The 24965-nt window shown below is 44.5% G+C and overlaps 2 protein-coding genes across 3 annotated transcripts; one reads left to right on the top strand and one right to left on the bottom strand.

The window, feature by feature from the left end:
- Positions 1-1164: 1164 nt before the first annotated feature.
- Positions 1165-2790, bottom strand: LOC123067500 (uncharacterized). Its single transcript, XM_044490274.1, has 4 exons — positions 2780-2790; positions 2338-2653; positions 2086-2235; positions 1165-1713 (listed from the first exon to the last, which is right to left on the bottom strand). The coding sequence occupies exons 1-4, from the start codon at positions 2788-2790 to the stop codon at positions 1165-1167; spliced, it is 1026 nt and encodes a 341-aa protein (XP_044346209.1).
- Positions 2791-9529: 6739 nt separating this feature from the next.
- LOC123069906 (calcium permeable stress-gated cation channel 1) lies at positions 9530-24268 on the top strand. Of its 2 annotated transcripts, none has more exons than XM_044492876.1 (12): positions 9530-9794; positions 11717-12060; positions 12740-12886; positions 13493-13628; positions 14895-14996; positions 15334-15453; positions 15567-15647; positions 16261-16601; positions 17216-17461; positions 22274-22598; positions 23315-23548; positions 23863-24268. In XM_044492876.1, the coding sequence occupies exons 2-12, from the start codon at positions 11747-11749 to the stop codon at positions 24121-24123; spliced, it is 2307 nt and encodes a 768-aa protein (XP_044348811.1). In that variant the 5' UTR covers positions 9530-9794; positions 11717-11746; the 3' UTR covers positions 24124-24268. The 2 variants fall into 2 exon arrangements, with proteins under 2 accessions (XP_044348811.1, XP_044348812.1); XM_044492877.1 differs by having other exon boundaries at positions 9567-9794; positions 11705-12060.
- Positions 24269-24965: the final 697 nt, after the last annotated feature.

Raw genomic sequence — 24965 nt, 5'->3', positions numbered from 1 at the left:
CTTGCTGTTAAAATGAGTTTACTAAAAGAAATTCAGTTAAGCAAACTGATACAAATACAAATTCAGTTAGAATGAGTTTACTGAAAGAAATTAGCTAAATTAAGTTAAACTTACTGAATACCAATTCAGTCGTAGTTACTGAATACAAATTAGCTAAATTTACCAATTAACTAATATTAGCCACTAACTAAATTGGCTTGTTATTATTTTCGTGCCTAAAATTAGCACACAACAATGGGCTACCTCTGCCCACCTACCATATTTACCTCTGCCTACCTACCACCCACCCCTCTTAATTCTATATAAAGCACACCAAATGGCACAAACACCAGTCAAAGCCAAATCTCTCACTTCTCCCCCCAGCCGCAAGAGAGAACCCAATGGATCCTGGAGAGGTAGTAGATGCAGAAGAGGTACCCAGTGGAGCTAGGTGTAGAGAGGCAAGAAGGTTGCAAAGAAGGCAGCTGGCAGAGAGGATCCTTGCAGCACGCAACCGCAAGGATGTACAACAGTTCCTGGAGGCATTCCCACCTGGATCAAACCCCACTGATGATGATATCATCTACTGGGCAAGGAGGAGGGCTAATCTCCATCCTTTTCAGTGCACTAGGCTGAGGTGGAGTAGGATCCTCTACCCAGATGAATGAGCTCTTAAACACCCCATTGCTCCTAGCTCTTCTATCTAAGTATGAATGCACTGCATGTCAATGCAAGTCTATCTATGTATGAGTGAGTGTTTTATCTATGTTTGTGACTGAGTGTGGTTTATCTATGTATGAGTCAGAGTTTTATCTATATATGAGTCAGTGTTCTATCTATGTATGAGTCAGTTAACTCTTAGTGCAATGTACTAAATCTATACTACTTATTCTCTGTTAGTTCCAATTCTGGACATTTTTACTAGAGTTTGCATGTAACTGAATCTTCACTGAACTGGTCATTCAGTAAGTCACACAAATTCAGTTAACTAAAAGCAAATTCAGTTAACTAAAAGCAAATTCAGTTTACTAAAAGCAAATGAAATACAACTTGCAAATTCACTTAACTTGGGGCAGTCATACAAATTCACTTAACTAAAAGCGAATTCAGTCTAATACAACTTGCAACAACATAACCTGGGTACTCATACAAATTCAGTCTAATACAACTTGCACCAACAATGAATTACTCAGATTCATCTAAGATCTCCTTCAGCCTCCTTATCTTGCTCTTGGTCTCCTCCTTGTGCCTGAATAGATCACCAATCATGTACTCTAGTTTCTTCTTCTCCTTCTTCAGCTCATCCCTCTGTGACACCACTTTGTCCAACTCTTCCTTCATGCTCTCCATCTGTTGTTTCATCTCATCCATCTCTTTCTCTGCCTTAGCCCTCACAACCTGATGAATGCTAGTGGTAGATTTATCAGCCATCTTCTTCTTCTGAAGCTCTTCCTTTAGGTCAGAAAGAGCAAGTCTTGCATTGCCCAATTCAGTAACTGCCTGCTCCTTGTCACCCACCATCTTAGCAAAATCTAGTTTAAAAAACCTCAGATCATTTGCCATCTTTTCCTTCTCTTTCACAACCCTAAAATTTTCTTCAGCAAGAACTACACTTTCCCTGAGCCTCAGCTTTACCTCATCATCATACATGGCCCAAACCCTGGCTAAACTCATCTTCAGAGTGTCTGGCCATTCAGGGTCAATCCACTCCACAAACTTGCATTTAGGTATTTCCTAACAAATAAGATAGAATTCAGTTAGTTCATTTGATTTGGATTCAGTTAAATTCAGTCATTCATTTGAATTCAGTTAATTTCAGTTAAGTTCAGCTATTTCATTCTAATTCAGTTAAGTTCTGTTATTTCATTTAAATTCTGTTATTTCATTTCAATTAAGTTAAGTTAAGTTAAGTTCTGTTAGTTCATTTGAAATTCACTTAAGTTCACTAACAAGATGTTGTTAACTAAAGGATTAATTTAAGTTCACAAACTAGATGCTCTTAACTGAAAATGCACTCCTCCACATTTACATGGCACACTATTATACAGATCAAATGAACTCCTCCACATTTACATGACACATTGCAAGTTTGGTAGATCTACTTACCTTTTGAGCACAAGCAAGATACCTCCTTCCACTGTCAACTGATTCAAAGCACACAAACTTCTCACACACACACTGGTGTTCACATCTAGCTGCAATATCTGGAGCAAGGCCTGTCCACTCAGAGCAGAAAATGGTGGCAGGAGCAGGAGCCTACATACAACATATTCTTGTCACCAAACATACATTTTTGCTACTCAAGAACATACATTTCTGCTCAATCCCTATCTGCCAGAGACATAGCCAAGAACTAACCTCACTTGTCACAGAGTAGCCGTCGGAGGACGAGCTCGATCCGTCACTCCAAGATACCATGGAGGCGACCTGGACGGCGGCGGTGAGCTGGACGGCGGCGGCGAGCTTGCTGTCGGCGTGGATAAGCTGATGCTGGAGCCGCGGGGGCAAGGGGGCAGATGGGGAACGAGTGGACCAGCAGAGCGGACATGAACTCGATTCCTTCGACTTTAATTCAGGTGGGGGGTACTGCGGGTTGAATGAGTGAAACGGCAGGGGGGTTTGTGCAAAACTACAGGCGCTGACCGGCCCGGCCACTTGGCAGCCAATTGGCGAGCTGTGATTGGCCTGGGACTAAAACATCACATTGGTTGCAAGTTGGGGTATGAGTTGGTCTAGTTTTGCAAGTTTGGGACTAGATCATCACATTGGGTGCAAGTTAGGGTACCTGGGGTGCTATTACCTCACGTGCATTTGATCAGATAAGATGGTGTTTGTTGAACGCCTTCCTGATTATGAGCCGGCTTTTTGCAGCAATTCACCGAGTGGATAAGCACGCATGACAAGCTAGCTAACTAACGAGTAGTTATTAAATGGAAGAGTGTATACACATCTTTTCAACAGGAGCGCATATACTCCTTTTGAGCGTATGCACCTTTTCCAAATATGTGCATTTGCCCCTTCGTTGGACTGGGGGTATATACTTCGTAAAAAAAAGAAGTGGGACATATACTTCGCAAAAAAAGGAGTGGGGGTATATACACATTTTTAACTAGAGTATATATGGAGCGTATATGCTTTTGGAAATAAGAGTATGGAGTACTTTTTTTATTTGGGTATATATACTTCAACAACGGAGAATGGAGTGTTTCCATGTAACAGTATACATACTACAGAAAGGAACATCTCCAAATGAAAGTGAGTATATATACTACCAAAAATGAAGTATCTAGAAAAAAGAGTATCTCCAAAAATAATGCATATACAACACTGAGTATGTATCATTGTAAGAGTGTATGGAGTATATTCAATAAAAGAGTATGGTCCCTCCAAAAAAAGAGTATGGTGTATACTGTATTCAAAAATAAAAAGTATGGAGTATACTGTATTTGGAAATAAAAAGTATATATGGAGTAAGGAGTATGGAGTATGGAGTATACCGTATTTGAAAACAAAAAGTATGGAGAGTATGGAGTATATTGTATAAGAATGTGTGATGGGCCGCGAGCATAGATGAAGTATGTGTTGACATCTCAAGTTTCTAAGTGTCCAACGAAGAGTATGTGATATGGATTCTTACAAAAAAATGGAGTATATAGTATTTTAGAAAGGAATTACGTAGTATTGATTGTATAGTATATCGCAACGTACATGCACGTGGCCGGCCGGCCAAAATGATGTATAGGTGACCGTCTGTCAATCCATTTTTGAGAAAAGAGAGTATGAAATGTGTACAGCCTTCAGTTAAAGACAGAGCATATATATTTGTACGTTTGATCGATTAATTTTGTGAAGTACAAATCTTGTACGTAGATGATGCAGGGAAATGTGGTGTCAGCTATCCATGCATGTGACTACATGTTCTCATCCATGGAGTTGTGCGAGTAACTATGTTGCATCCTTCCATCCGTCGTTGTGGTTGCGGTGTGCCTTCATACAAGAGCGTCCTCGCAGCGGCCGATGCAGATACCCGTAGGTAGTATATGCAGCAGCGCCCCCGTGCTGGTGCAGTCACAAGTGTGCGCGGCTGGCCTCATTACCAAGAAAATTAATGGCACCTTCTCCATCTCGGGACGCCGGGGCACGATTACTCTACCGTACGACGTGTAGTCAGCAAATGCGTACCTGCAGATTTACAAAAAGAAAGTATATCAAACAAAAATAGGACACAAATTATCAATTAACTACACATCTCACTTGTTTCATCAATCAATACCCTGAAACGTCCATGCATGCAACCAATCCAAGCGGCGTTTCATGTAACCAAAATACTCGCAGATGCGCAAGCTGTTATTACAGCACCTCGGAAGGAGAGAGAGCGGAAGGATCAGGTCATGTCTATTAGAGAGCACATCGTGGTACCATTGTTTGGCCGTGAAAAAGGAAAATGTGAACTAGGAAGACAATGAATTAACAAAGATGCTTATATGGTAAAATAGACTAATTTGATCCAACCTCTGGTTCACCTTGCCCTCGGATCCGGCGACGGCGTATGCATAGTGGGCCGCCAGGCCATGCATACATCTTCAACACCATGCAACCCCGCGGTTTAACACCACTAGCAATACATATCCGTCGATTACTAGTTCATGCATTAGCTTGTGAAAAGCATCTGATTCACATCGATTGGTGGGACGACGGCGGCAGCCACGCGTATGGCAGTGTCATGTGCGGAAGGTTGGAAAATAAGAGGATAAATGATCTACTGGCTCTCAAATTTGAAGGCACAAAACAAGGGAAGTTCGGTACGTTATTGGGTTGGATTCTGGAAAACGGCAGTAGCTTCACACCCACGACCCGTTTAGAGAAGCACGTATCTACAAGCATCCAACGGCCTAAAAGATGGTGGTAACTATATTTTCCCTATATATATATACGCAACCAGAAAAAAAATGTTACAAGGCTCATGGCAACGCACGAGCATTCTACTAGTAACTATAATTGGTTGGCACATCCGTTGAAATCGCAATCAAGTTGTACTACTTTTAACTAATGGGAGTATACGTATGGTAAATCATAGAGGGCGTTTAGCTGCCAAGCGTTACCATCACTAATTAATTAATTGTTTAATAGCAAAATGACCGGACCCTTAATGGGATGGATTCGAGGTCCGAGCAGCCACGTCTCTTTCTTCCCTTCAATTTCTTTTTTGCTAGTTACGTTTCTCATGTGCCCTCCGCTCCGTATAAAGGAAAGGAAATATTAGTATAAGATATGTATGGTTGTAGTTGGAGAAATTGCAGGAGACGGAGATAGAGATGACAAGCATGCTCAAAACCCAACCTGCACACATGGTATCCCCTCTGCACAGATGGTATCCCCTCGCCTTGGCTCAAATACAATCCCAAAAAATCCTGTCCCCAACATGCGGGAAGGAAGGAAGTAGGTAAGGTATATAAGGTCCTTTTCAATGCTCCACCTTATACAAATGCTAAAACTGTTATGTAGGCAAAAAATCTGATGTGCCAAGGTAACTAAGAGGAAAGAAATGAGTGTAGTGATCCCAAAAATAAATATTACCAAGTGCGAAAATCTAGTCAAAACACTTAAATTGGAAGGATCCCACCAATGCATGAAGAATCTTAATTGTAAATCATTAAATGAAGGATGCTTAGCACCAATAAGTTAAACACCTATGTCACTGGGGGCTTTAGTTGCTAAAGTTTTTAATGTGCTTAGCATCTCATGTAAGAGCAACTCCAATGGGCCGGCCCAAACGGACGACGCTTTTGTCCGCTTTTTGTCCGTTTGGGTCGGCCGCCCACCCGGCGTCCGCCCTCTTTTAGATTTGGGTCGGCAACGCGCCCAACGCGCCGACCCATTTCATGACCGCGCGCGCTTTTCGATCATGCCAGCGGCCATGCCAGCGCGGGAAAGGTTCACGCGCGCGGGGAAAAATCGACATAGCGCGCGCTGGCTTTGGAGCTCCAGAGCGCGAGAAATGTTTGCGCGCTTGTTTTGGCACGCCGTGACCAGCGCTCGTTATAAGAAGGCACTCTCGCCCCCTCCCAGTCCGCCGCCACACTCGTCTCGCCCCCTCTCACTAGCCTCGCCGCCTGTGCGCCACCATGTCGATGCGCATCCTCGGTGCTTCGGATTTGCGCGGATTCCGCGAGCGCCCCTCCGCCGCCTTCTCCGTCGAGTTCTGGTTTGGCGAGAAATGCCTCATCGTCGGCACCTTCGACACCGCAGAGCAGGCGGCCTGCGCGTACGACGCGGCGGCGTGGCGCCTCCGGCGGCTTAGTTGGGAGATGAATTTTCCTGACGTGTCGAGCCAGCGGGCGCATGATCTGACGCCTCTCCCGCGGCTTTTCACTGACGAGGACCGTCGCATCCACCGGAGGCGGCAGCGTCGCCTCGCCATCGCCGAGATGGACATGCAAGCCTTGCTGATGTGGCGCGAACGCTTCCCGCAGGACATCATCGACGAACGTTAGTTTTATGAGCAGAGAAGGACGGAGAGGAAGACGAGGAGGACGGAGCGAGCCGCCTATCGGGAGGGCAAGCATGCGCTGAAGCAGGCCGATCACTTGAGAATGAAGCTACTGTTGGAAATATGCCCTAGAGGCAATAATAAAAGCATTATTATTATATTTCCTTGTTCATGATAATTGTCTTTATTCATGCTATAATTGTGTTATCCAGAAATCGTAATACATGTGTGAATAACAGACACCAACATGTCCCTAGTGAGCCTCTAGTTGACTAGCTCGTTGATCAACAGATAGTCATGGTTTCCTGACTATGGACACTGGATGTCATTGATAACGAGATCACATCATTGGGAGAATGATGTGATGAACAAGACCCAATCCTAAACATAGCACAAGATCGTATAGTTCGTTTGCTAGAGTTTTCCAATGTCAAAGTATCTTTTCCTTAGACCATGAGATCGTGTAACTCCCGGATACCGTAGGAGTGCTTTGGGTATGCCAAACGTCACAACGTAACTGGGTGACTATAAAGGTAGACTACGGGTATCTCCGAAAGTGTCTGTTGGGTGACATGGATCAAGCCTGGGATTTGTCACTCCGTATGACGGAGAGGTATCACTGGGCCCACTCGATAATGCATCATCATAATGAGCTCAGAGTGACCAAGTGTCTGGTCACGGGATCATGCATTACGGTACGAGTAAAGTGACTTGCTGGTAACGAGATTGAACGAGGTATTGGGATACCGACGATCGAATCTCGGGCAAGTAACATATCGATAGACAAAGGGAATAGCGTACGGGGTTGATTGAATCCTCGACATCGTGGTTCATCCGATGAGATCATCGTGGAGCATGTGGGAGCCAACATGGGTATCCAGATCCCGCTGTTGGTTATTGACCGGAGAGTCGTCTCGGTCATGTCTGCTTGTCTCCCGAACCCGTAGGGTCTACACACTTAAGGTTCGGTTACGCTAGGGTTGTAGGGATATGTATATGCAGTAACCCGAATGTTGTTCGGAGTCCCGGATGAGATCCCGGACGTCACGAGGAGTTCCGGAATGGTCCGGAGGTAAAGATTTATATATGGGAAGTCCTGTTTCGGGCATCGGGACAAGTTTCGGGGTTATCGGTATTGTACCGGGACCACCGGAAAGGTCCCGGGGGTCCACCGGGTGGGTCCACCTGTCCCGGGGGGCCACATGGGCTGTAGGGGGTGCGCCTTGGCCTAATGGGCCAAGGGCACCAGCCCCACATAGGCCCATGCGCCTAGGGTTTAAGGGGGAAAGAGTCCTAGGAGGGGAAGGCACCTCCTAGGTGCCTTGGGGGGGAGGGAAACCCCCCTTGGCCGCCGCACCCCCTAGGAGATTGGATCTCCTAGGGCCGGCCACCCCCCCTTGGCCCTCCTATATATAGTGGGGGAGAGGAGGGACTTCATACCTGAACGCCTTGGCCTTTGGTTGCCTCCTTCTCCCTCCCCAACACCTCCTCCACCTCCATAGTGCTTAGCGAAGCTCTGCCGGAGTACTGCAGCTCCATCAACACCACGCCGTCGTGCTGCCGCTGGTGCAATCTCCCTCAACCTCTCCTCCCTCCCTTGCTGGATCAAGAAGGAGGAGATGTGGCTGTTCCGTACGTGTGTTGAACGCGGAGGTGCCGTCCGTTCGGCGCTGGTCATCGGTGATTTGGATCACGTCGAGTACGACTACATCATCACCGTTCTTTTGAACGCTTCCGTGCGCGATCTACAAAGGTATGTAGATGCATCTAATCACTCGTTGCTAGATGAACTCCTAGATGATCTTGGTGAAACGAGTAGGAAAATTTTTGTTTTCTGCAACGTTCCCCAACAGCTACGGGAAACATCAGGGTGGGACTTCGCGGACAAGCAGGCTGCTGACGCCTATATTCAGACGTCGGAGGAGGACATTACCGAGTCAGAGTTGGAAACCGACGAGTAGTTGATTTTTTCTTTTATTTGTGTACGCAAGACCTATCTATGTATCTTTTTCATCGGAAAAAAATGGCCGGCGGCGTCGGCGACGAAGCAGGCGGTGGAGGTTGTGCGCGCACGGGGAGAAGAGAGGGCGAGCGCGCGCGCGTCCGTCTTGTGTCCGCGCTGACGCAGATCCGGCTCAAAAAGGGCCGGGAATGGGCCGGCAAGCGGATGAAAGCGGATGCGCGTCCGTTTGGGTCGGCGCGTTGGGTCGACTTTTCTGTCCGCGCCGACCCAAACGGACGACGGCGGACGAAATGGGTCGCTCCATTGAAGTTGCTCTAAGCACCAATGCATCGAAACTAGCATAAGGACATGTGCAACGGTTTAGACGGCTCTTCTCTATAATCTCTGTCCATGTCAGATTTAGTGTGTACTACAGACATCTTCTACAATGCATCATCCACCTAGTTGTCTGTATAGGCCTAAAATTATGGCGAAACTTAAACCGTTTCTTGAAAGAAAACAAACGCTGGTTGCATACACCCATCGTACAACAGGAGAAATGCTGTCTGTAAGAAGCGATTAGACGACGCTAATTATACAGATGGACAGTTTCTCTCTCATCCTTCTCTTTCGTCCACGCAATAAAAAATCCTACGTGTACCTGTTTATAGACAGCTGACTCAGCCCCTCTGTATGTGCCTAACACTGAAACCTACGCCCCCATCTTCTGGAGTCTACACCCCCCACCCCGAGATGAGATGCATCTTCCCCACCCTCACCACCATCATCAGACTAGCCACAGTGGTAGTAACTTCGATAGTAACATTGAGTCCAACTCAGCAAATTTGCTTATGCGACAGTGAGTTAATGAGAAGAGATGTAGTACTAGTAACTTAACTAGTTAATGTAACATCACATGTCCCAATGCACCTAACAAATGAAGCTTTGTATATTACCACACTTATATTACTATTCATTATTGAGATAATAATATAGTCTAGAGATATGTGTATGTTACTCTCTCGTAGAAGAGCGCAGCAAAACCGTCCGTTACCAGGCCAGAGCAAGAGGGGCGTCCACGTCCACGTCTACAGGTGGAGCGTGGGAGAAAAGTGATGCTAATAACTCGACCCACACCCCGCGGCCAGCACAGAGCGGCAACTAGTAACGTCTCCCTCCCTCGCCGTTTCCTTTCCAGCCACGACGACAGCGACGGAGGGGGATAAAATCCCAACCCCAATCCCAGGGCGTCGCTGTACTGTACAGGGAGCACTTCAGGAAGCGTCGGTGCTATCCACTCCACTCCGCGACGCCATAGATAGCTATACCGGACGACGGCCAGCTTGCTCCCGCTCCCGGTACCGGTGTTGGTGGAGAGACGAGGTATGTCCTTGATTCCTCTTGCCTTCTGTGGATGAATTTGCTCCTAGGTTAGCTTCTTTCGCCCAGTTTGCTGCTTCCGGTGCTCAGATCTGCCTCTCCAGGCTTCAATTTTTCTTTCTCTTCCTTCCTTCCTTCGTCACTCCCGGGGAGACGTGTATGTGTACCACAGACCAGATTGCTGCGTCATTTCTCTTCCGTTTCTTATGGAGGACCAACAATATAAATATAAATAAATCCATTTGTTTCTCTCAAATCTAGCACTATTTTCTCTCTCTTGCTGCGTTCTGACTGGTATCAGGCTACTCAATTGCGGAATAGAGGGAAGAAAGGATTTTCTTTTTCTTATTAATAATACGCCTTCTCTCTCTCTCTTTTTTTGCGGGGTACGCCTTTTCTCTGAAGCCACAAATTAAATTACTATTATAATTGTACCTTTTTTCTAAGTGACAATTCAAATTAGTATGAAACCTAACCTACTTTTTTTTTCAACTGACATATTAAATTGTGTTAAACCTAGCCCAACTGACGAATTGAATTACTCCCTCCGTCCCAAAATATAAGAACGTATTTTACACTACTATAGTGTAAAAAATGTTCTTATATTTTGGGACAGAGGGAGTATTAAACTGGATGCGAGGTTTGCCTCTCGAGTGCCCATAGAATGAATTCATGCAAACTTATCACCTTCTCACTTTTAACGCCTTATTTTCCGCAGAGGTTTTTATTTTTTTTAATTTGTTGGTACTAGCGCATGGGCCAATCATCCAAATACGACTGCAATCCAAGCCTCTCTTGGTAGACTTTGATTTCAATATAATACGAAACATATATTACAAAATTTATACCATTCCAAATTCCAAAGGTTCTATTTTCTAATGGTATAAGTTTTCTGATATACTATAATTTATAGTATTACATTAGTAAATTGACGACCTAGAGATACGCTGAGGCAAGACCTATAAACCGGAAAGGAGGGACTAGTATTTTGTGCTGTGATGTTGACGGCCCAAATTTTTTATTGTCCATCAAGCATCTCATAGCTGACTGAGAGTTGATGGGAATAGATGTTTGGTTTGCCTGCACTGGAATCACAATCTCAGGGAGCTTTGGTTCCTGTAGCTGTCCAATTGGAATTATATGATTTCAGCTTCATTTCTGTAGCTGTCAGATATGGGTGGTCTCCATATCCCATGGTTTCTCTCATGCTAACTTTCTTTCTTAGGCCATCTTCACAATAAATATTAACCGATCCTGTTACTTCTGATCACCGTTTTTACTTTCACATATTTGGGCTGAAAGGCCCATTTTAAACCAGACATTAGTGATATTGGTTTCAAGCAAAACATTTATCTGGGAATTACATATATACTTTCCGTGTGTTAAGACAGCATTATTTGGTGCTACAAAATAGTAGAGTATTGTCGCGAACAAAGCATTCTTCTTCTCGTTGTTGTTTCATATGTGAATCGAGCTTCAGAACCAAATTCAACTTAGTCTAGCATGTGAAACTTGTAATATTATTTCATGGTGGTTACATGTTTACATCGAGTAATCACTTTCACTTTGTGTTAAAAAGGTCAATATTAGACCAGCCATTAGCGATGTTGGATTCAAGCAAGACATTAGTTTTGGTGCTAAATGAATATTATAACAAACAAACCTTCACGTAACTTGCTGTTTCATATGAATCAAGTTTCAGAACCAAACTGAACCATGTGAAACTTGTAGTATTATTTTGTGATGATATTGAGTAACCTCTTTTATTAAGTGTTTTTATATCATAAACTTTCGTTTTTATTGCCATTCGTTCACTTCACTGGTTCTTATATTTGGTTTAGTTTACAAGTTTGTTCTCATGACATCAAACTGTCTCAACATTATGTGCCTGCTTTCTTCCTTACATCTTACAGTAACATCTGTAGGAATTCCCAGAAGTTATATGAACAACAACTATGGCTACGATTCAAGATATAGGTGTTTCTGCAGCTATCAACATACTGAGTGCCGTCATATTCCTGCTAGCATTTGCTTTCCTACGGCTACAACCCATCAATGACAGGGTTTACTTCCCGAAGTGGTATCTGAAAGGTTCAAGACAAAGCCCAAGCCATGGGGGTGCATTTGTACGGAAGTTTGTAAATTTGGACATGCGGTCATACTTGAAGTTCTTAAGTTGGATGCCTGCTGCTCTCCAAATGCCAGAGGATGAGTTGATTAGCCATGCAGGGCTTGATTCAGCTGTCTATCTGCGGATCTACTTGACAGGGTATGTAACTTGCATTTCATTTTTATCATGGACATTTTTTAGTGTTGTCATCATTTATCATCTGCCCACCTGTACATCAGATAAGATGCAACTCCTAGTCACTGGTGAAGTTCTTAACTTAAGCTTGACTGCGTGCCATTTTTTAGCATGCCTATAGCTGGTTATATTTGTACATGAACAGTGTTTCTTTCGGATGCTTGATGGATTGCATAGCGCAAATCAAGCGTTCAACACACTCTACATAAAATGCAAGGGAAATGAACTGGTGCTGCGAATGTTGCTGATAGCTATAGAGATCAGTTCAGTATTAGAGTTTTTTATATGTTTGATTTTGTATCTTCTGGTTGTCCTTTAGGTTTGCATTTGCTGTAGTATTTATCTATAACACATCTAGCTTCCAGTACATCCACTTGCTTCAGTGAGTTAATCTTTGTGTTCAACTATTCATTTTTATTTTTACCTACTTATTATTGGTTCCAGTTTTGTTGAGAATGTTTATTTCATTGTATTGATTCTAAACCTTCTCTATTTTGTCTTGTTCTCTATATACAGAGTGCAGCATAAGTATTAACAATGTTGAACCAATGAATGGTTCTGTTTTATCCACTGATTGGTGTCCAACTCCATGTTTTTTTTGCTTGAATTGCTACTTATACTGAAAATATTTAAACCTTTGCAGGCTTAAAATATTTGTTCCAATCACAATTCTAGCATTTCTTGTTCTTGTTCCTGTTAATTGGACAAATGATACCCTTGAGGGCTTGAAGGTAGAGCACAGTGATATCGACAAACTTTCGATATCCAACATACCTTTTGGGTCGAAGAGGTTAGCACTAGATGAGTTCATTTTCTCTTAAGTATATTTGCATATAGTAAGTAGTTCTCTAAGATTGCTTATGTGGTGACACCACAAGTTCTCTGGGAAGCATTGATTACCAAAAGCCAATCTGTTTGATCATGCACTGCGCATTACCACGAATATTCAAGATAATAAATATGGGGTAGGTTCAGATTACCTCAAATATACATGATCGTTCAGGGGAGTTTTAGCCTATCTCAGTTCTTCCCCAGTAGATTCGGTAGAGGTAAAGGGAGATATAAGTGGCAGAGATAGAGAGGGAGATAGTACAGATAGAGATCATTATAAAAAGAATAGACATAAGGATAGAGAGAGAGAGAGAGAGAGAAGAGAGGGTTTAGGATATGACCAACTTTCCATCCTATGTGTAACTGAACTGGGAGAGAATAATGTGGTAAATTGCATGTGTTGGAATTGTAGAACCCAAAGATTGGCAAGTTGCAATGCCAGCATTACCATGTGGCAGCAGATTGGCATGACAGCATAGGACCATGTAGAGCTTGATCATCAACTCTAGAATTGTTTATTAAGTATCTCCAAGACTCATGCTAATAAGTAACCCTTTGAACGCAGGTTCATAGCTCACTTGACTATGGCTTATGTTTTCACATTTTGGACATGCTATGTTCTGTTGCGGGAGTATGAAATAGTCGCAACAATGAGATTGCGTTTTCTTGCATCAGAGAAACGCCGCCCAGACCAGTTCACAGTATGATCTTATTACTCTATTTTTATATTTCTGTGTCTAATTAGTAGGTCAGGATCTAGATTTTTTTTCTAATACTCCTTCCACTTATACATATTGTTTTGGACATTGATACGGTCTCTAGGCCACCTCCTCGGTAGTAAATCACAAACGACAGAATTTACATATTATGGAACTTCATTTCACAATGAATCTAGTGACATCAATCTAATGTGGCCAATCTTGATTCTCTTTCAAATATTTGATGTCTTGGATAGCAAGGCAACTTTTTGTATTTGAGGGAACAGGTGGAATCCCTTTTTACCGGTCAGTGTGAACTTTAATGCTCCCTCCGTAAACTAATATAAGAGCGTTTAGAATACTAAAGTAGTGATCTAAACGCTCTTATGTTAGTTTACAGAGGGAGTACATGACATTCTTCTAGTTAAAAACAAATCTGAGATTATTCAGTGTGATTGAAAGGTTTTACAAGTCAGCATTACAACCACGAAATACACTACCGAGCATAATTTGAGGGAACAGGTGGAATCCCTTTTTACTGGTCAGTGTGAACTTCAATACATGACATTCTTCTAGTTAAAAACAAATCTGAGATAACTCAGTGTGATTGAAAGGTTTTACAAGTCAGCATTACAACCACCAAATACACTACCGAGCATAATTTTTTGTATACTGCTCATTCTGTAAAGAATCATCTGCAGATTATGCTATTAGGCTTCCAAAGAAGGAAAATAAAGTGCAATATTTATCCAACATATGACTTAGTCAATCTTCAATTATATATGGAAAACGGGAAACAGCCTAGCTCTTGAGAATGGTTGTATCCAGACACATAACTGTAGTGTGAGAAATCATCTCTTATTCTTTTTTTGTTATTTATGCTTTTAATTTTGATAAAGAAATCAAGATACAATAAGTTTTGTATGAAAAGGAGGTTGACCCCTGGCCTCTGCATCATATGATGCACACAACCGTCTTTATTAAACGAAATGTATAAACATCCGGCACAAAAACAGAAATAAAAGGCTCAGCCACAACCGGTCGCTAACAGGACATCACTCGTACACATAATCTATCAGTGTTATGCCAGCCAAATTGGTCGAATTTATCCTGTGCTTCTGTCTCCCAACGGCTGCACCCAAAAGCCATAGGCGCCTGATCATCCGCACACTGCTCTTAATTTTTTTAATATTGTTATTCTATAGGATTTTGTCATTGTAGTTATGACTTATGACTTGTGACATACAATTGATGCATGATGATTTTTAGGTCCTGGTGCGGAATATACCACCTGATCCAGATGAATCAATTGGTGAGCTTGCAGAGCATTTCTTCCTTGTGAATCATCCTGACCACTATCTCACACATCAGGTAATATTTACATTTTTCAGGACCAGCCATATTCTGATCTTTACATTGCATTAGAAATTGTGTGTATGCCACACTTCATTGTTCTCAACCTTCTGCTTGATTGGATGCATTGGTAGAAATTCAAACCTTCTATCATGCCATTCAGATTTTGGTTGGTGTATGTACATTTTACTGTTCTCAAATTTCCATGGTTTTTGATTTAAATCCATATAAAGTATAATTAATTGCTCCATATAAATATACAAATCATGATTGTGTACTTTGGATTTGGCTATACGCTAGAAGGCATTACCAGTCATGTTCTAATTTATTTATGATATACACCTTCTCTTTCAAGGTTGTTTATAATGCAAATAAGCTCGCCAAACTGGTCAAAGAGAAGAAGAAGATGCAGAATTGGCTCGACTACTATCAGCTGAAGTATGAAAGAAATACAAGTAAAAGGCCTACTGTTAAGGTTGGATCATGTTTAGCCATCAATTTTCTTGCTTTTGATCAAAATGGGAAAAAGTATTATAAATCTCATTCTAGCTCTTTTCTGTTCTTTTATAATTTGTAACTTTGTTCCAGACTGGTTTTCTTGGATGTTTTGGTTCCAAAATGGATGCTGTTGAACACTGTGCATCGGAAATTGAGAGGATAGAAAAGGAAGTAAGTCATTATTCAGCTTCATTCTAGTGTTACTCTGAAAATAGTACCCTTTCTTCATTTAATGAAAAATGCTGCCTTAAAAAGTAAGTAACATCTATCATCGAAAGTACTTCTATATTATCATATTTCACTACCTTTAGCTACCATACAATTCAGAAAATCAATAACCAATGGTATTTATGACATGAGACTATGATTGAAACAACATTTAAAAGAGCACGGAGTTCATAGCAATGGCCTTATATACTGTTTCAACTGAAGCAATGCTTCCCTGTTTTTATCAATATTGTGTATTAATGATTTGTCGATGACTGAAACAACATTAAAAGAGCACGGAGGTTATAGCAAGGGCTTTTTGTATGCTGTTTCAGTTGAAGCTATGGTTCCCTGTTATTTTACCTAACCAAGTGGATGTCTAAAGACATGAGATGCCTGTTCTTGCTTTTGTATGTAATAATTAATAGTACTCTTAAATAGTTAACTTTTGGTTCAGTCATGTAAGTAAAGCATTGTCTTTCATATTGTTAAATGTTTTTTTCTTTTTGAAATGAAGAATAGCTGCAATAGCATAAACCGTTAGATTTACTGCCACTTACAAATGACATTCGTTTAGGAAGCTGAAGAACGTGAAAAGATCATGAAGGATCCCAAGTTAGTTGTTCCAGCGGCATTTGTCTCCTTCAGAACACGGTGGGGTGCAGCAGTATGCGCTCAGACACAACAAACCAGTAATCCGACGGTTTGGTTGACTGAGTGGGCTCCAGAACCTCGTGATGTGTACTGGGATAATTTGTCTATTCCAATTGTTCACCTTACAGTTAGAAGGTTAATAATTGCGGTAGCATTCTTCTTTCTGAACTTCTTTTATGTGATCCCAATCGCATTTGTTCAGTCCCTTGCAAATATTGAAGGGATTGAGAAGGCAGTTCCATTTCTGAAGCCTATAATTGAAATGTAAGTGTGTTTCAACATGCTATTCTTCATTTAAAATGTCTTTTTTCAGTTCGACAGTAGTATGCTATTGATTTTTTGTGTGACTTCAATGGCAAGTTGCTTTATGTTCTTTGATGCTGCCTATTTTTATTTGTGAAAAAACGCCAAGTTGCTGCAATGATAATAAGTTGGACTATGGAGTAGTTAATAATGCCTAATATGGATAACAAAGAATATGATTATGCATTGGCGTCTGATGATAATAATCTGTTGTGGAAATGATAACACCCGAGTACTAACTCTTGATGAAAAATTCCGTTTGAGGATTGGATGGGATCCAATGTCCTTGGGAGTAAAAAACTTCAAATTTGAAGTAGCAACTATATTTGTTTTTCTTAGGTTTCACCAAAAACATATGGACTGCAGATGTAAAAATGAGCGACAGGCCTCACAAAAACATCTTGCTGCTCAGAAGTAAAAATTGAGGTTCGCTACATTTTCTATGGAAGTGGGTAACTTTACATTCAGCAAACAAGTTTAAGGACCTTTGATGTAATTCACTCATGCATTACTTGTATTTGCTTTGTTGGCATATTTCATTATCTTTGAAAGTTTGTTGTTCAACCGTTTCTCAGGCCTACTATCAAATCGTTCATCCAAGGGTTCCTTCCTGGAATTGCTCTGAAGATCTTCCTCATACTACTCCCAAGCATATTAATGTTTATGTCAAAGGTTGAAGGATTGACATCAGTGTCTTCACTGGAAAGAAGATCTGCATCGAAGTACTATATCTTCTTATTCTTTAATGTATTCCTGGCAAGCATCATTGCTGGATCTGCTTTGGAGCAGCTACAAACCTATCTTCACCAGTCAGCAAATCAGTATGTACTACACACCTACTCCTGTTGGCATCCCATATACACCTACTCCTGTTTGGCATCCCACATATAACTAGAAGCTGGCAATCACCCAACATCTCATTGCACTCAAACAAGAACAGATGTAATTAACTAACCATGGACTTTTAACATGTGAAATGAAGGTCAACCATAGCTAAAGATGGATATTAAATGCAGTTGAATGTTAGCACTTGCTTCTTTTGTATCGTGCATAGTGGTTATTGGATGCATAAAATATTTTTTTGGGCTGTCATTACAAGTACTACCATCAAATTGAAATATTTGTATATGCTATTGGTTGGTTAGAATAAGCTGCATTTCAAGCCTAACAGCAGCGAAGAATGTGAGATGGTGGATCAATTGGAAATATTATTTTCAGTTTCCTTCATGTGTTTACCTTTTCTTTAGATGTCATTTGGAAATTTTGACATGTGGCAAGTGACCGCGATATAGTTTTCTGGAGGGCATGGATTTGTTAACATTCAGGATTTGAGAATCCTGTATCTTATTGCATGGCTAAGCATGTGAATTTGCATTTTAAACTACAAGGGCTAGTTATTAGATGCCTAAGATATCATTGGACCATGTCTGTACTTTAAGTCAGGGTTCTCATTAATTACAGCAGAGTGGTGTAATCGAATATTTTACTGCACACTCACAAGCTAGCACGTTCTTGTTAAATTACACAAACTCAAAAAGTTGGTCGATCGCGACCCTCAAGAGGCCCCCGCGTCGCCCCCCCCCCCCCCCCCCCCCGCTAGGGCGACTCAGGTGGAGCCCAAAAACCTAGCCGCCGCCTCCGCGAACTCCCTCCTCTCCCTCCGCCACCGCCAGGGGACGCTGCCGGGCTAAGCCCGGAGGCCGACGGCGGTGGCAGGGGATCTTCTCTCTCACGCGTTTCCGGGGTGGTGCGGAGCCCCTAGGCGTGTGGTGGCGCGGCCGATCTGGGTTCTGCGGGGCGGCGGATGGCTGCGGCAGGTGGCTGCGGCAGGTGGCGGGTGGCCGGCCTGTCCTCGGACGGCGGCGGCTAGGTGCGGCAGGCGCCCAGTCACGGAGGGCGGCGTGGGCTGCGGGCACAGTGGCCGACCTTTTCGGGTGGCGTTGGCGGCCAGCTAGGCTGCGGTGGCGTGCAATCCACCTTCAGATCGGCGGCGGCGGCGGCGTGAAGGGCCTGGTGGTCTCGTCGGCGGCACCTCCGGTTAGATCTGTTCTAACCGGTGCGCCGGCGGTGGTGGTCATCTCTTCCGTCAGAGGTGGTCGGCCTGAGGCTGGGCGTTCGGATCTCCGGATTCGTCATCCAGTGCTGGCTGCTAGTCGGGAAGACATAGTTGCTGGTGAAAATTGAGCCCACGGCGGGCGATGGCGGTGTTTTGTGTCGTTACCTTGATGAAGGCATTGTCGTGTGACTTATGTCGACCCACTCGTACTGCTGTAGGGGAAACCCTAGGATCTGGTCTTCCAGATCGGATGATGGCGGCACTGCGATGTCGTTTCTCTCTTGGGAGCATCGTTTGTGGAGCAGCGCTGGAAGTCAGAGGCAGGAGGTGGAGCGGCTTCATCTTGCACGGAGTTTTGGTGGAGATGTCAAGTCATGCCTGGCTGACAGGTGCTACGCACGACAGATCTTCCAGAGACTTCAAGCTGTGTCGGCTGGTGGTACTTGGCGGCATGGTGTTGAGGTGTACCGGTGGCGACCGCGACGTGCTCAGCAGTTCGTGCGCAGGGAGGTGGTGCCGTTGGGCGCCGTGGTGGCGTCGACGGGAGCTAGACCGGGCAAGGATGATGCATCAGTACAGCTCTGAAGATGGAGTGGTGGCAGTTGGCGGCGGCGGCCTCTGAGAGCGCAGCGGACCGGTGTGTGCCCCATACCCGGCAAGTGCCTTCGTTGGGGCCTCAGGTCTTAGATGTTAGGCTTGGCTGCGAGGTCTGTGGTATTAGGCCCGGACTATGAGTATCCCTTCATCAGTTGGATAGGAGTAGGGACAATTGTCGTCTAGACGGTGGCTTCATACTTAATGTTGTATTTCTTTGTAAGGTCTTTTGTGAATAATTAATAAAGGATGCCGATAACGCCCACACGTGTGGGCGTTAAGAGATCTGCCCACACGTTTTGTGTGGTGTCTAAGAGGACCAGCCCACACGCCTACGTGTGGGCAAAACAACTAGCGCCCACACACATCTTTTTTTCCTCGCGGTCCCTCTCACACGCCTACGTGTGGGCAAAATGGATAACGCCCACACGACCTCTCTCAGCCACCTACCTCACGGTCCCGCACGCCCCACGTGACAGTCACCACGCGTCCCTGCAGTTGCCATGGTCCGGACCCTCTTCAATGTCCGTTTAACTGCAGTTGCCATGTCGCTGAACTACAGTTGCCATGTCGCTGAACTGCAGTCTTTCAAAACTTTAGGAGTTGCCACCTACTAACACTAGGCATTTGCCATGTATGGTCTGGTCTACTGCAGTTGTCATGATTTCAAAACTTTAGGAGTTGCCACCTACTAACACTGGCAGTTGCCATGTAGCACTACAAAAAAGGCATGGCAAAAAAACATGTTCGGGTAAAAGAGAGAGTTGCCATGTACTCACAAGCACGCTAGGGCAGTTGCCATGTAAAAGAAAGAGTTGCCATCTGCTTACGTGCACGCTAGGGCAGTTGCCATGTACCATGCAAAAACACATGGCAACTCGGGTAAAAGAGAGTTGCCATCTGCTTACAAGCAAAGCTAGGGCAGTTGCCATGTATCCTGCAGAAACACATGGCAACTGACAGCTTTGGGTGTGGGCGAGGAGACGGGCGTGTAGGCGAATGATAAACGCCCACACACCAGCCCCTCTGCGTGCGTGAAAACTGGTGGCGAATTGCTAAACGCCCACACACCAGCCCCCCGTGTGGTGAAAAAGGACGTGTGGGCGACCGGATGAATGCCCACACACCAGCCCAGTCCTACGTGGCACACAAAAACTGCTAGAACGCGCCAAGATTCGTGCAGAATTGGTTGGACGAGGATCCATGCGTGTGGGCGAGTTGCCAGACGCCCACACGTGTGGGCGTTAGTCTTTCCGTTAATAAAATGGCTGCATGCATCGCTCAGATGCAGAGGTCGGGGGTGATCCTCCTTCTCTAAAAAAACAAACACAAAAAGTTGGTACAAAGGTATGCAGGCAAATCAAGCCTTGCCACATTATTTACTGGCTGTAGAAGCCTAGAAAAGAAACATAACAGAAGCCTAATCTCTCATGGAGATTCTCTCAGCCAGTGATGATAGTCTTGAAGCCATCTTTCTGCCTTCCCTTGATACCGGTAGTCACTATCTGAAGATCATGAGTACCCCCCACAAGACATCCATTTCGTTCATGCTTTTTTTTAGAAAAGGAGGATTACCCCCGGCCTCTGCATCTGGACGATGCATGCATCCATTTTATTAATTATTCTCAAAGACCTTACAAAGCACTACATCGGTAATCCTAAAGCCACCATCTAGGCGTCTAGGCGACACCTGTCGCTACTCCTATCCCCTTGATCTAGGGGTGCCGAATGTTCGAGCCTAATACCAAACAGACATCGCACCAAAACCTAACATCTAATGCCGGATGCCCCATCCCAGCCACATGTCGGGAATGGGTCACACACCGATCCGGCGCACTCACCGAGGCTACTGTCGCTGTCATCCACCTAACCATCTTCAGAGCAGGTACTGACGCAAAGACCTTGCCAGGTCAGCTGTCGACGCCACCATGGCGCCAGACAGCGCCACCGCCCTGCGCGAGGCCATCACGCCACGTCCAACGCTGGGACCCCGCTGCTCCATGCCGCTGAGACCCGCCGTCGTCGACGCAAGAGAAGGCATGCCACACCACCTCACGCCTCTTCCATCCGGCGCCGCTCCACAAATGATGCCCCCAAGAGGGAACACTACAGCGCCGCCATCGTCCGATCCGGTGATCTTAGGATTTCTCCCGGAGCGGCACAAGCAGGTTGACCATAGTTGCTTTATGATGCCTTCATCAAGGTAATGACGTAGACGCCGCCATCGCCCGCCATGACCGGAGTCGGCTCGGTTTTCACCGGTGACTATGTCTCCCCAACTCGCCGCCGATGCTAATAGTGGGATCCAAGATCCGTCACTACCACCTGGCCAACCGCGGCCTTCGGTGGAGAAGGCAGCCACCACCATCATGCCCGGGCCAAGAGACCCGGACGTCCTCGTGCCGCGAAGATTACCCAGGGGGGATCTCCTCTTGCCGTTGTCGAGACGAGGCGCAGCCGCAGTGGATCTCGATCTAAACCCCTCGGGCCCAGATCAGATCTCATCGCAGCCAAAATCTCATTCGCCAACGGCCGCCGGAGATCTCCTGGCCACCGCCAACCCACTGCGCACTGACGTTGGAGGAGGAGGGAGATGGACGCCGCTGCCCCCACGCGTTACCGCTGGCCGAGGACTGCGCCACCGCCACCGCCTCACCACAGGGGCTTCGCCCCTCGGCGTCCTCAGCGACGGCGGCGGTAGTGGGAGGCGATGGAGGGGGAGGGCTGAGGGCGGTGTGGATGGGGACTCCTCGGGGCAGCGCGTCGCCGCTGCCTCGGGGGAGAGAGGTCGTTCATGCTATATTGTCCAAATCGTTAGGATGATTACAGTCTTCAAGTTTATTAGTTTTCCTTGTCACTCGCAGTTGTTTACCATCTAGGATAGATTTGAAGGCCTTTCTATTTACCTGGCATATTCAACAGTTTATGCAAATAACTCCTATTATTCTCCATTTGATACTGTTTATATTTGCTTCTTTTTTAGAATACCAAGGACAATTGGTGTAGCAATTCCAATGAAGGCAACCTTTTTCATAACGTATGTAATGGTTGATGGATGGGCTGGGGTAGCTGGTGAAATATTGAGATTGAAGCCATTGGTTATTTTCCACTTGAAAAACTTTTTCTTGGTCAAGACTGAGAAAGACAGAGACGAGGCGATGGACCCCGGAAGTATTGGTTTTGATTCAAATGAACCCCAAATACAGCTCTATTTCTTACTTGGTCTCGTCTATGCAGTGGTCACGCCGTTTTTGCTTCCATTCATATTGGTATTCTATGTGCTCGCATACGTGGTCTACCGCCATCAGGTAAGATCCGTTTGATAGTAAAGTATTTTCTAAGTATTTTGGAAATACTACAGTTTTTGAGATTACCATAGTTTTATTTACAATGAGCTGTTTGGTTGCCCCTAAAAACTGTGCTTTTAATACTGTAGTATTGGGCAAACTGCAGTTTTTTCTCTGCATAAAAAAAAGAACCCCAATCCTCTTTTTAAAAAACAGAGCTGCTGAGTGCTTAAACGCAACGGCTAAACAGCAAATTTACAGCGTTATGCGGCAACAGCCAAACAGGTTCTATGTATTGTGAATACTCCAAAATACTCTGTTTTGATAAAACTATGGTATCTCACACCTACATGCAAAATTACTGTAGTTTTTGATGTCTGCCATTCATGATATAAATTTTGATGTTCAATAAGAGAATACTTTGATAATTCTAACTAACTGTTTAAAACTATTTTTGAAGAAATTAGTCTTATTCAATCTTTGCCACTCCTGGGCATATGTTTGTTTTGTGCAAATAATAGTCAATCTTGGATTTACCGACCCAACTTGCTAGAGTTATTATGGAAAATCCATATGACCATAGAACTAATGGAATGGATATGCTGGCAATAGAGAGATACTTTGCTGCCATTACAAATTTCAGGAGCATTCCACTTGTTCCTGAACCAAACGCACCCTTAGAGCATGTACAATCTGCCCCCCCTCAAACGACCTAACTTGAGCTTACACTGTTTCAGATAATAAATGTGTACAATCAAGAATATGAGAGTGCGGCTGCATTTTGGCCAAGTGTCCATGGGCGTATAATCACAGCATTGATCGTATCACAGCTGCTTTTCCTTGGATTATTAAGCACAAAAGGCGCAGGCCAGTCAACACCAGTGCTCCTTGTTCTTCCTGTGGTGACCTTTTATTTCCACAAATACTGCAAGAACCGCTATGAACCTGCTTTTGTGGAATATCCATTACAGGTACTGCTATTTCTGAATATGATAGTTCACTGTGCATCTCAGATCTGTGCATCTCAGATGCTGATCAGGCTACATGTTAACAATAGGTCGTACCAGCTTAACCGATATTTGTAAAATTTCGGGTTTTGTACTGGAAGATGTTTCCACCACACCCAACTTAACCGATAACAAACTTGTAACATAAGTTGAATGAAAATATAGTTATCCATCGTAAGGTATTATACTACTAGTAGTTTTATGCACTGACCAAATCCATACTATGGACTTGGCTTTGTAACCGAAAAAACTACTAACATGTTAATTTTGTTTTCCAGGAGGCAATGAGGAAAGACACCCTAGAACGTGCGAGAGAGCCAGGGTTTGACCTGAAAACGTACCTGGCAAGTGCGTACATCCACCCGGTTTTCAAAGGCGACGATGACGATGAGAAATTCTCCATGATGGATGAAGCGGAGGCAGACCAGGTCCTTGTGGCAACGAAGCGGCAATCGAGACGGAACACCCCTGTCCCGAGCAGACACAACGGTTCAGAAGCACCTTCTCTGCCTGAAATTGTAAATGATCAGCGACTATGATAGAGAGTTTGGAAGTGTACATTGAGTAAAAAGCACAGTAATTCGTTTCGGTATTGCTTTTTCTTTTTGAGTTGCCGGTATTGCTTTGTCACAATAAGGAACAATGGCCAATGTTATATTATGTACATGGAAAAAGTTCAAGTTCTTTGGTCCTGTGTTTACACTTGAAGGATGTTTGAATGCGTGTCTTGCGTTTATTCATCGCTGTGGGTTTATTGATCGCAAGACTTTCTGTGGGTTTATTGATCACAAGACTATTTCAGACTCTTACAATGGCATCTCCAAGGTGGACCCATAAACCTCCCGCAATGGTCCGGACCGCCGAAGCCATCCAACGCTGATATGTATCGGTTCGCGGAGCGGTCTGGATGCGATTTCTCTCCTATAATCTGGAGACAAAAGCAAGGAAGGTTTGCGCGAGTCCGGACTGCTCCCAACCCCGCTTCTGACCCTGGCTCGCCAAAAACCGTCACCTGCCCTTCCTGCGTTTTCCTTCCGATGCACACGCCGTATTCATATCGGCCCAGAGCACGCGGACGCTGACATTGATGCCGTGATGTGACCATAGGGAGGAAGGGCGGCGCTGACCGACGCGACCTCTCGGCAGCCGCCGCTTCAATGCGGATGCAGGTTTCCGAGGAAGCAATTCCGTTCGCTGCACCACATTGAAGCGGCTGGCCGGCCCTTCGCATGGCTTGGCCGTGGCTATTTAAGCCGCGCTTCGGCACCGTCCACATCGCATCCTCCTCCCTCCTCGTCCTTCCTCCTCGACGCACCCCCTCCACATCTTCGGCGATTGGCAAGTCCTGGGCGTCGGCGCTCGTAGGCGGTTCTAGGGTGGG

Source organism: Triticum aestivum, chromosome 3B (genome assembly GCF_018294505.1).
Source record: "Triticum aestivum cultivar Chinese Spring chromosome 3B, IWGSC CS RefSeq v2.1, whole genome shotgun sequence".
In the NCBI taxonomy this organism is placed as follows: Eukaryota; Viridiplantae; Streptophyta; class Magnoliopsida; order Poales; family Poaceae; genus Triticum; species Triticum aestivum.
This window is presented reverse-complemented; position numbering and strand designations above follow the sequence as displayed.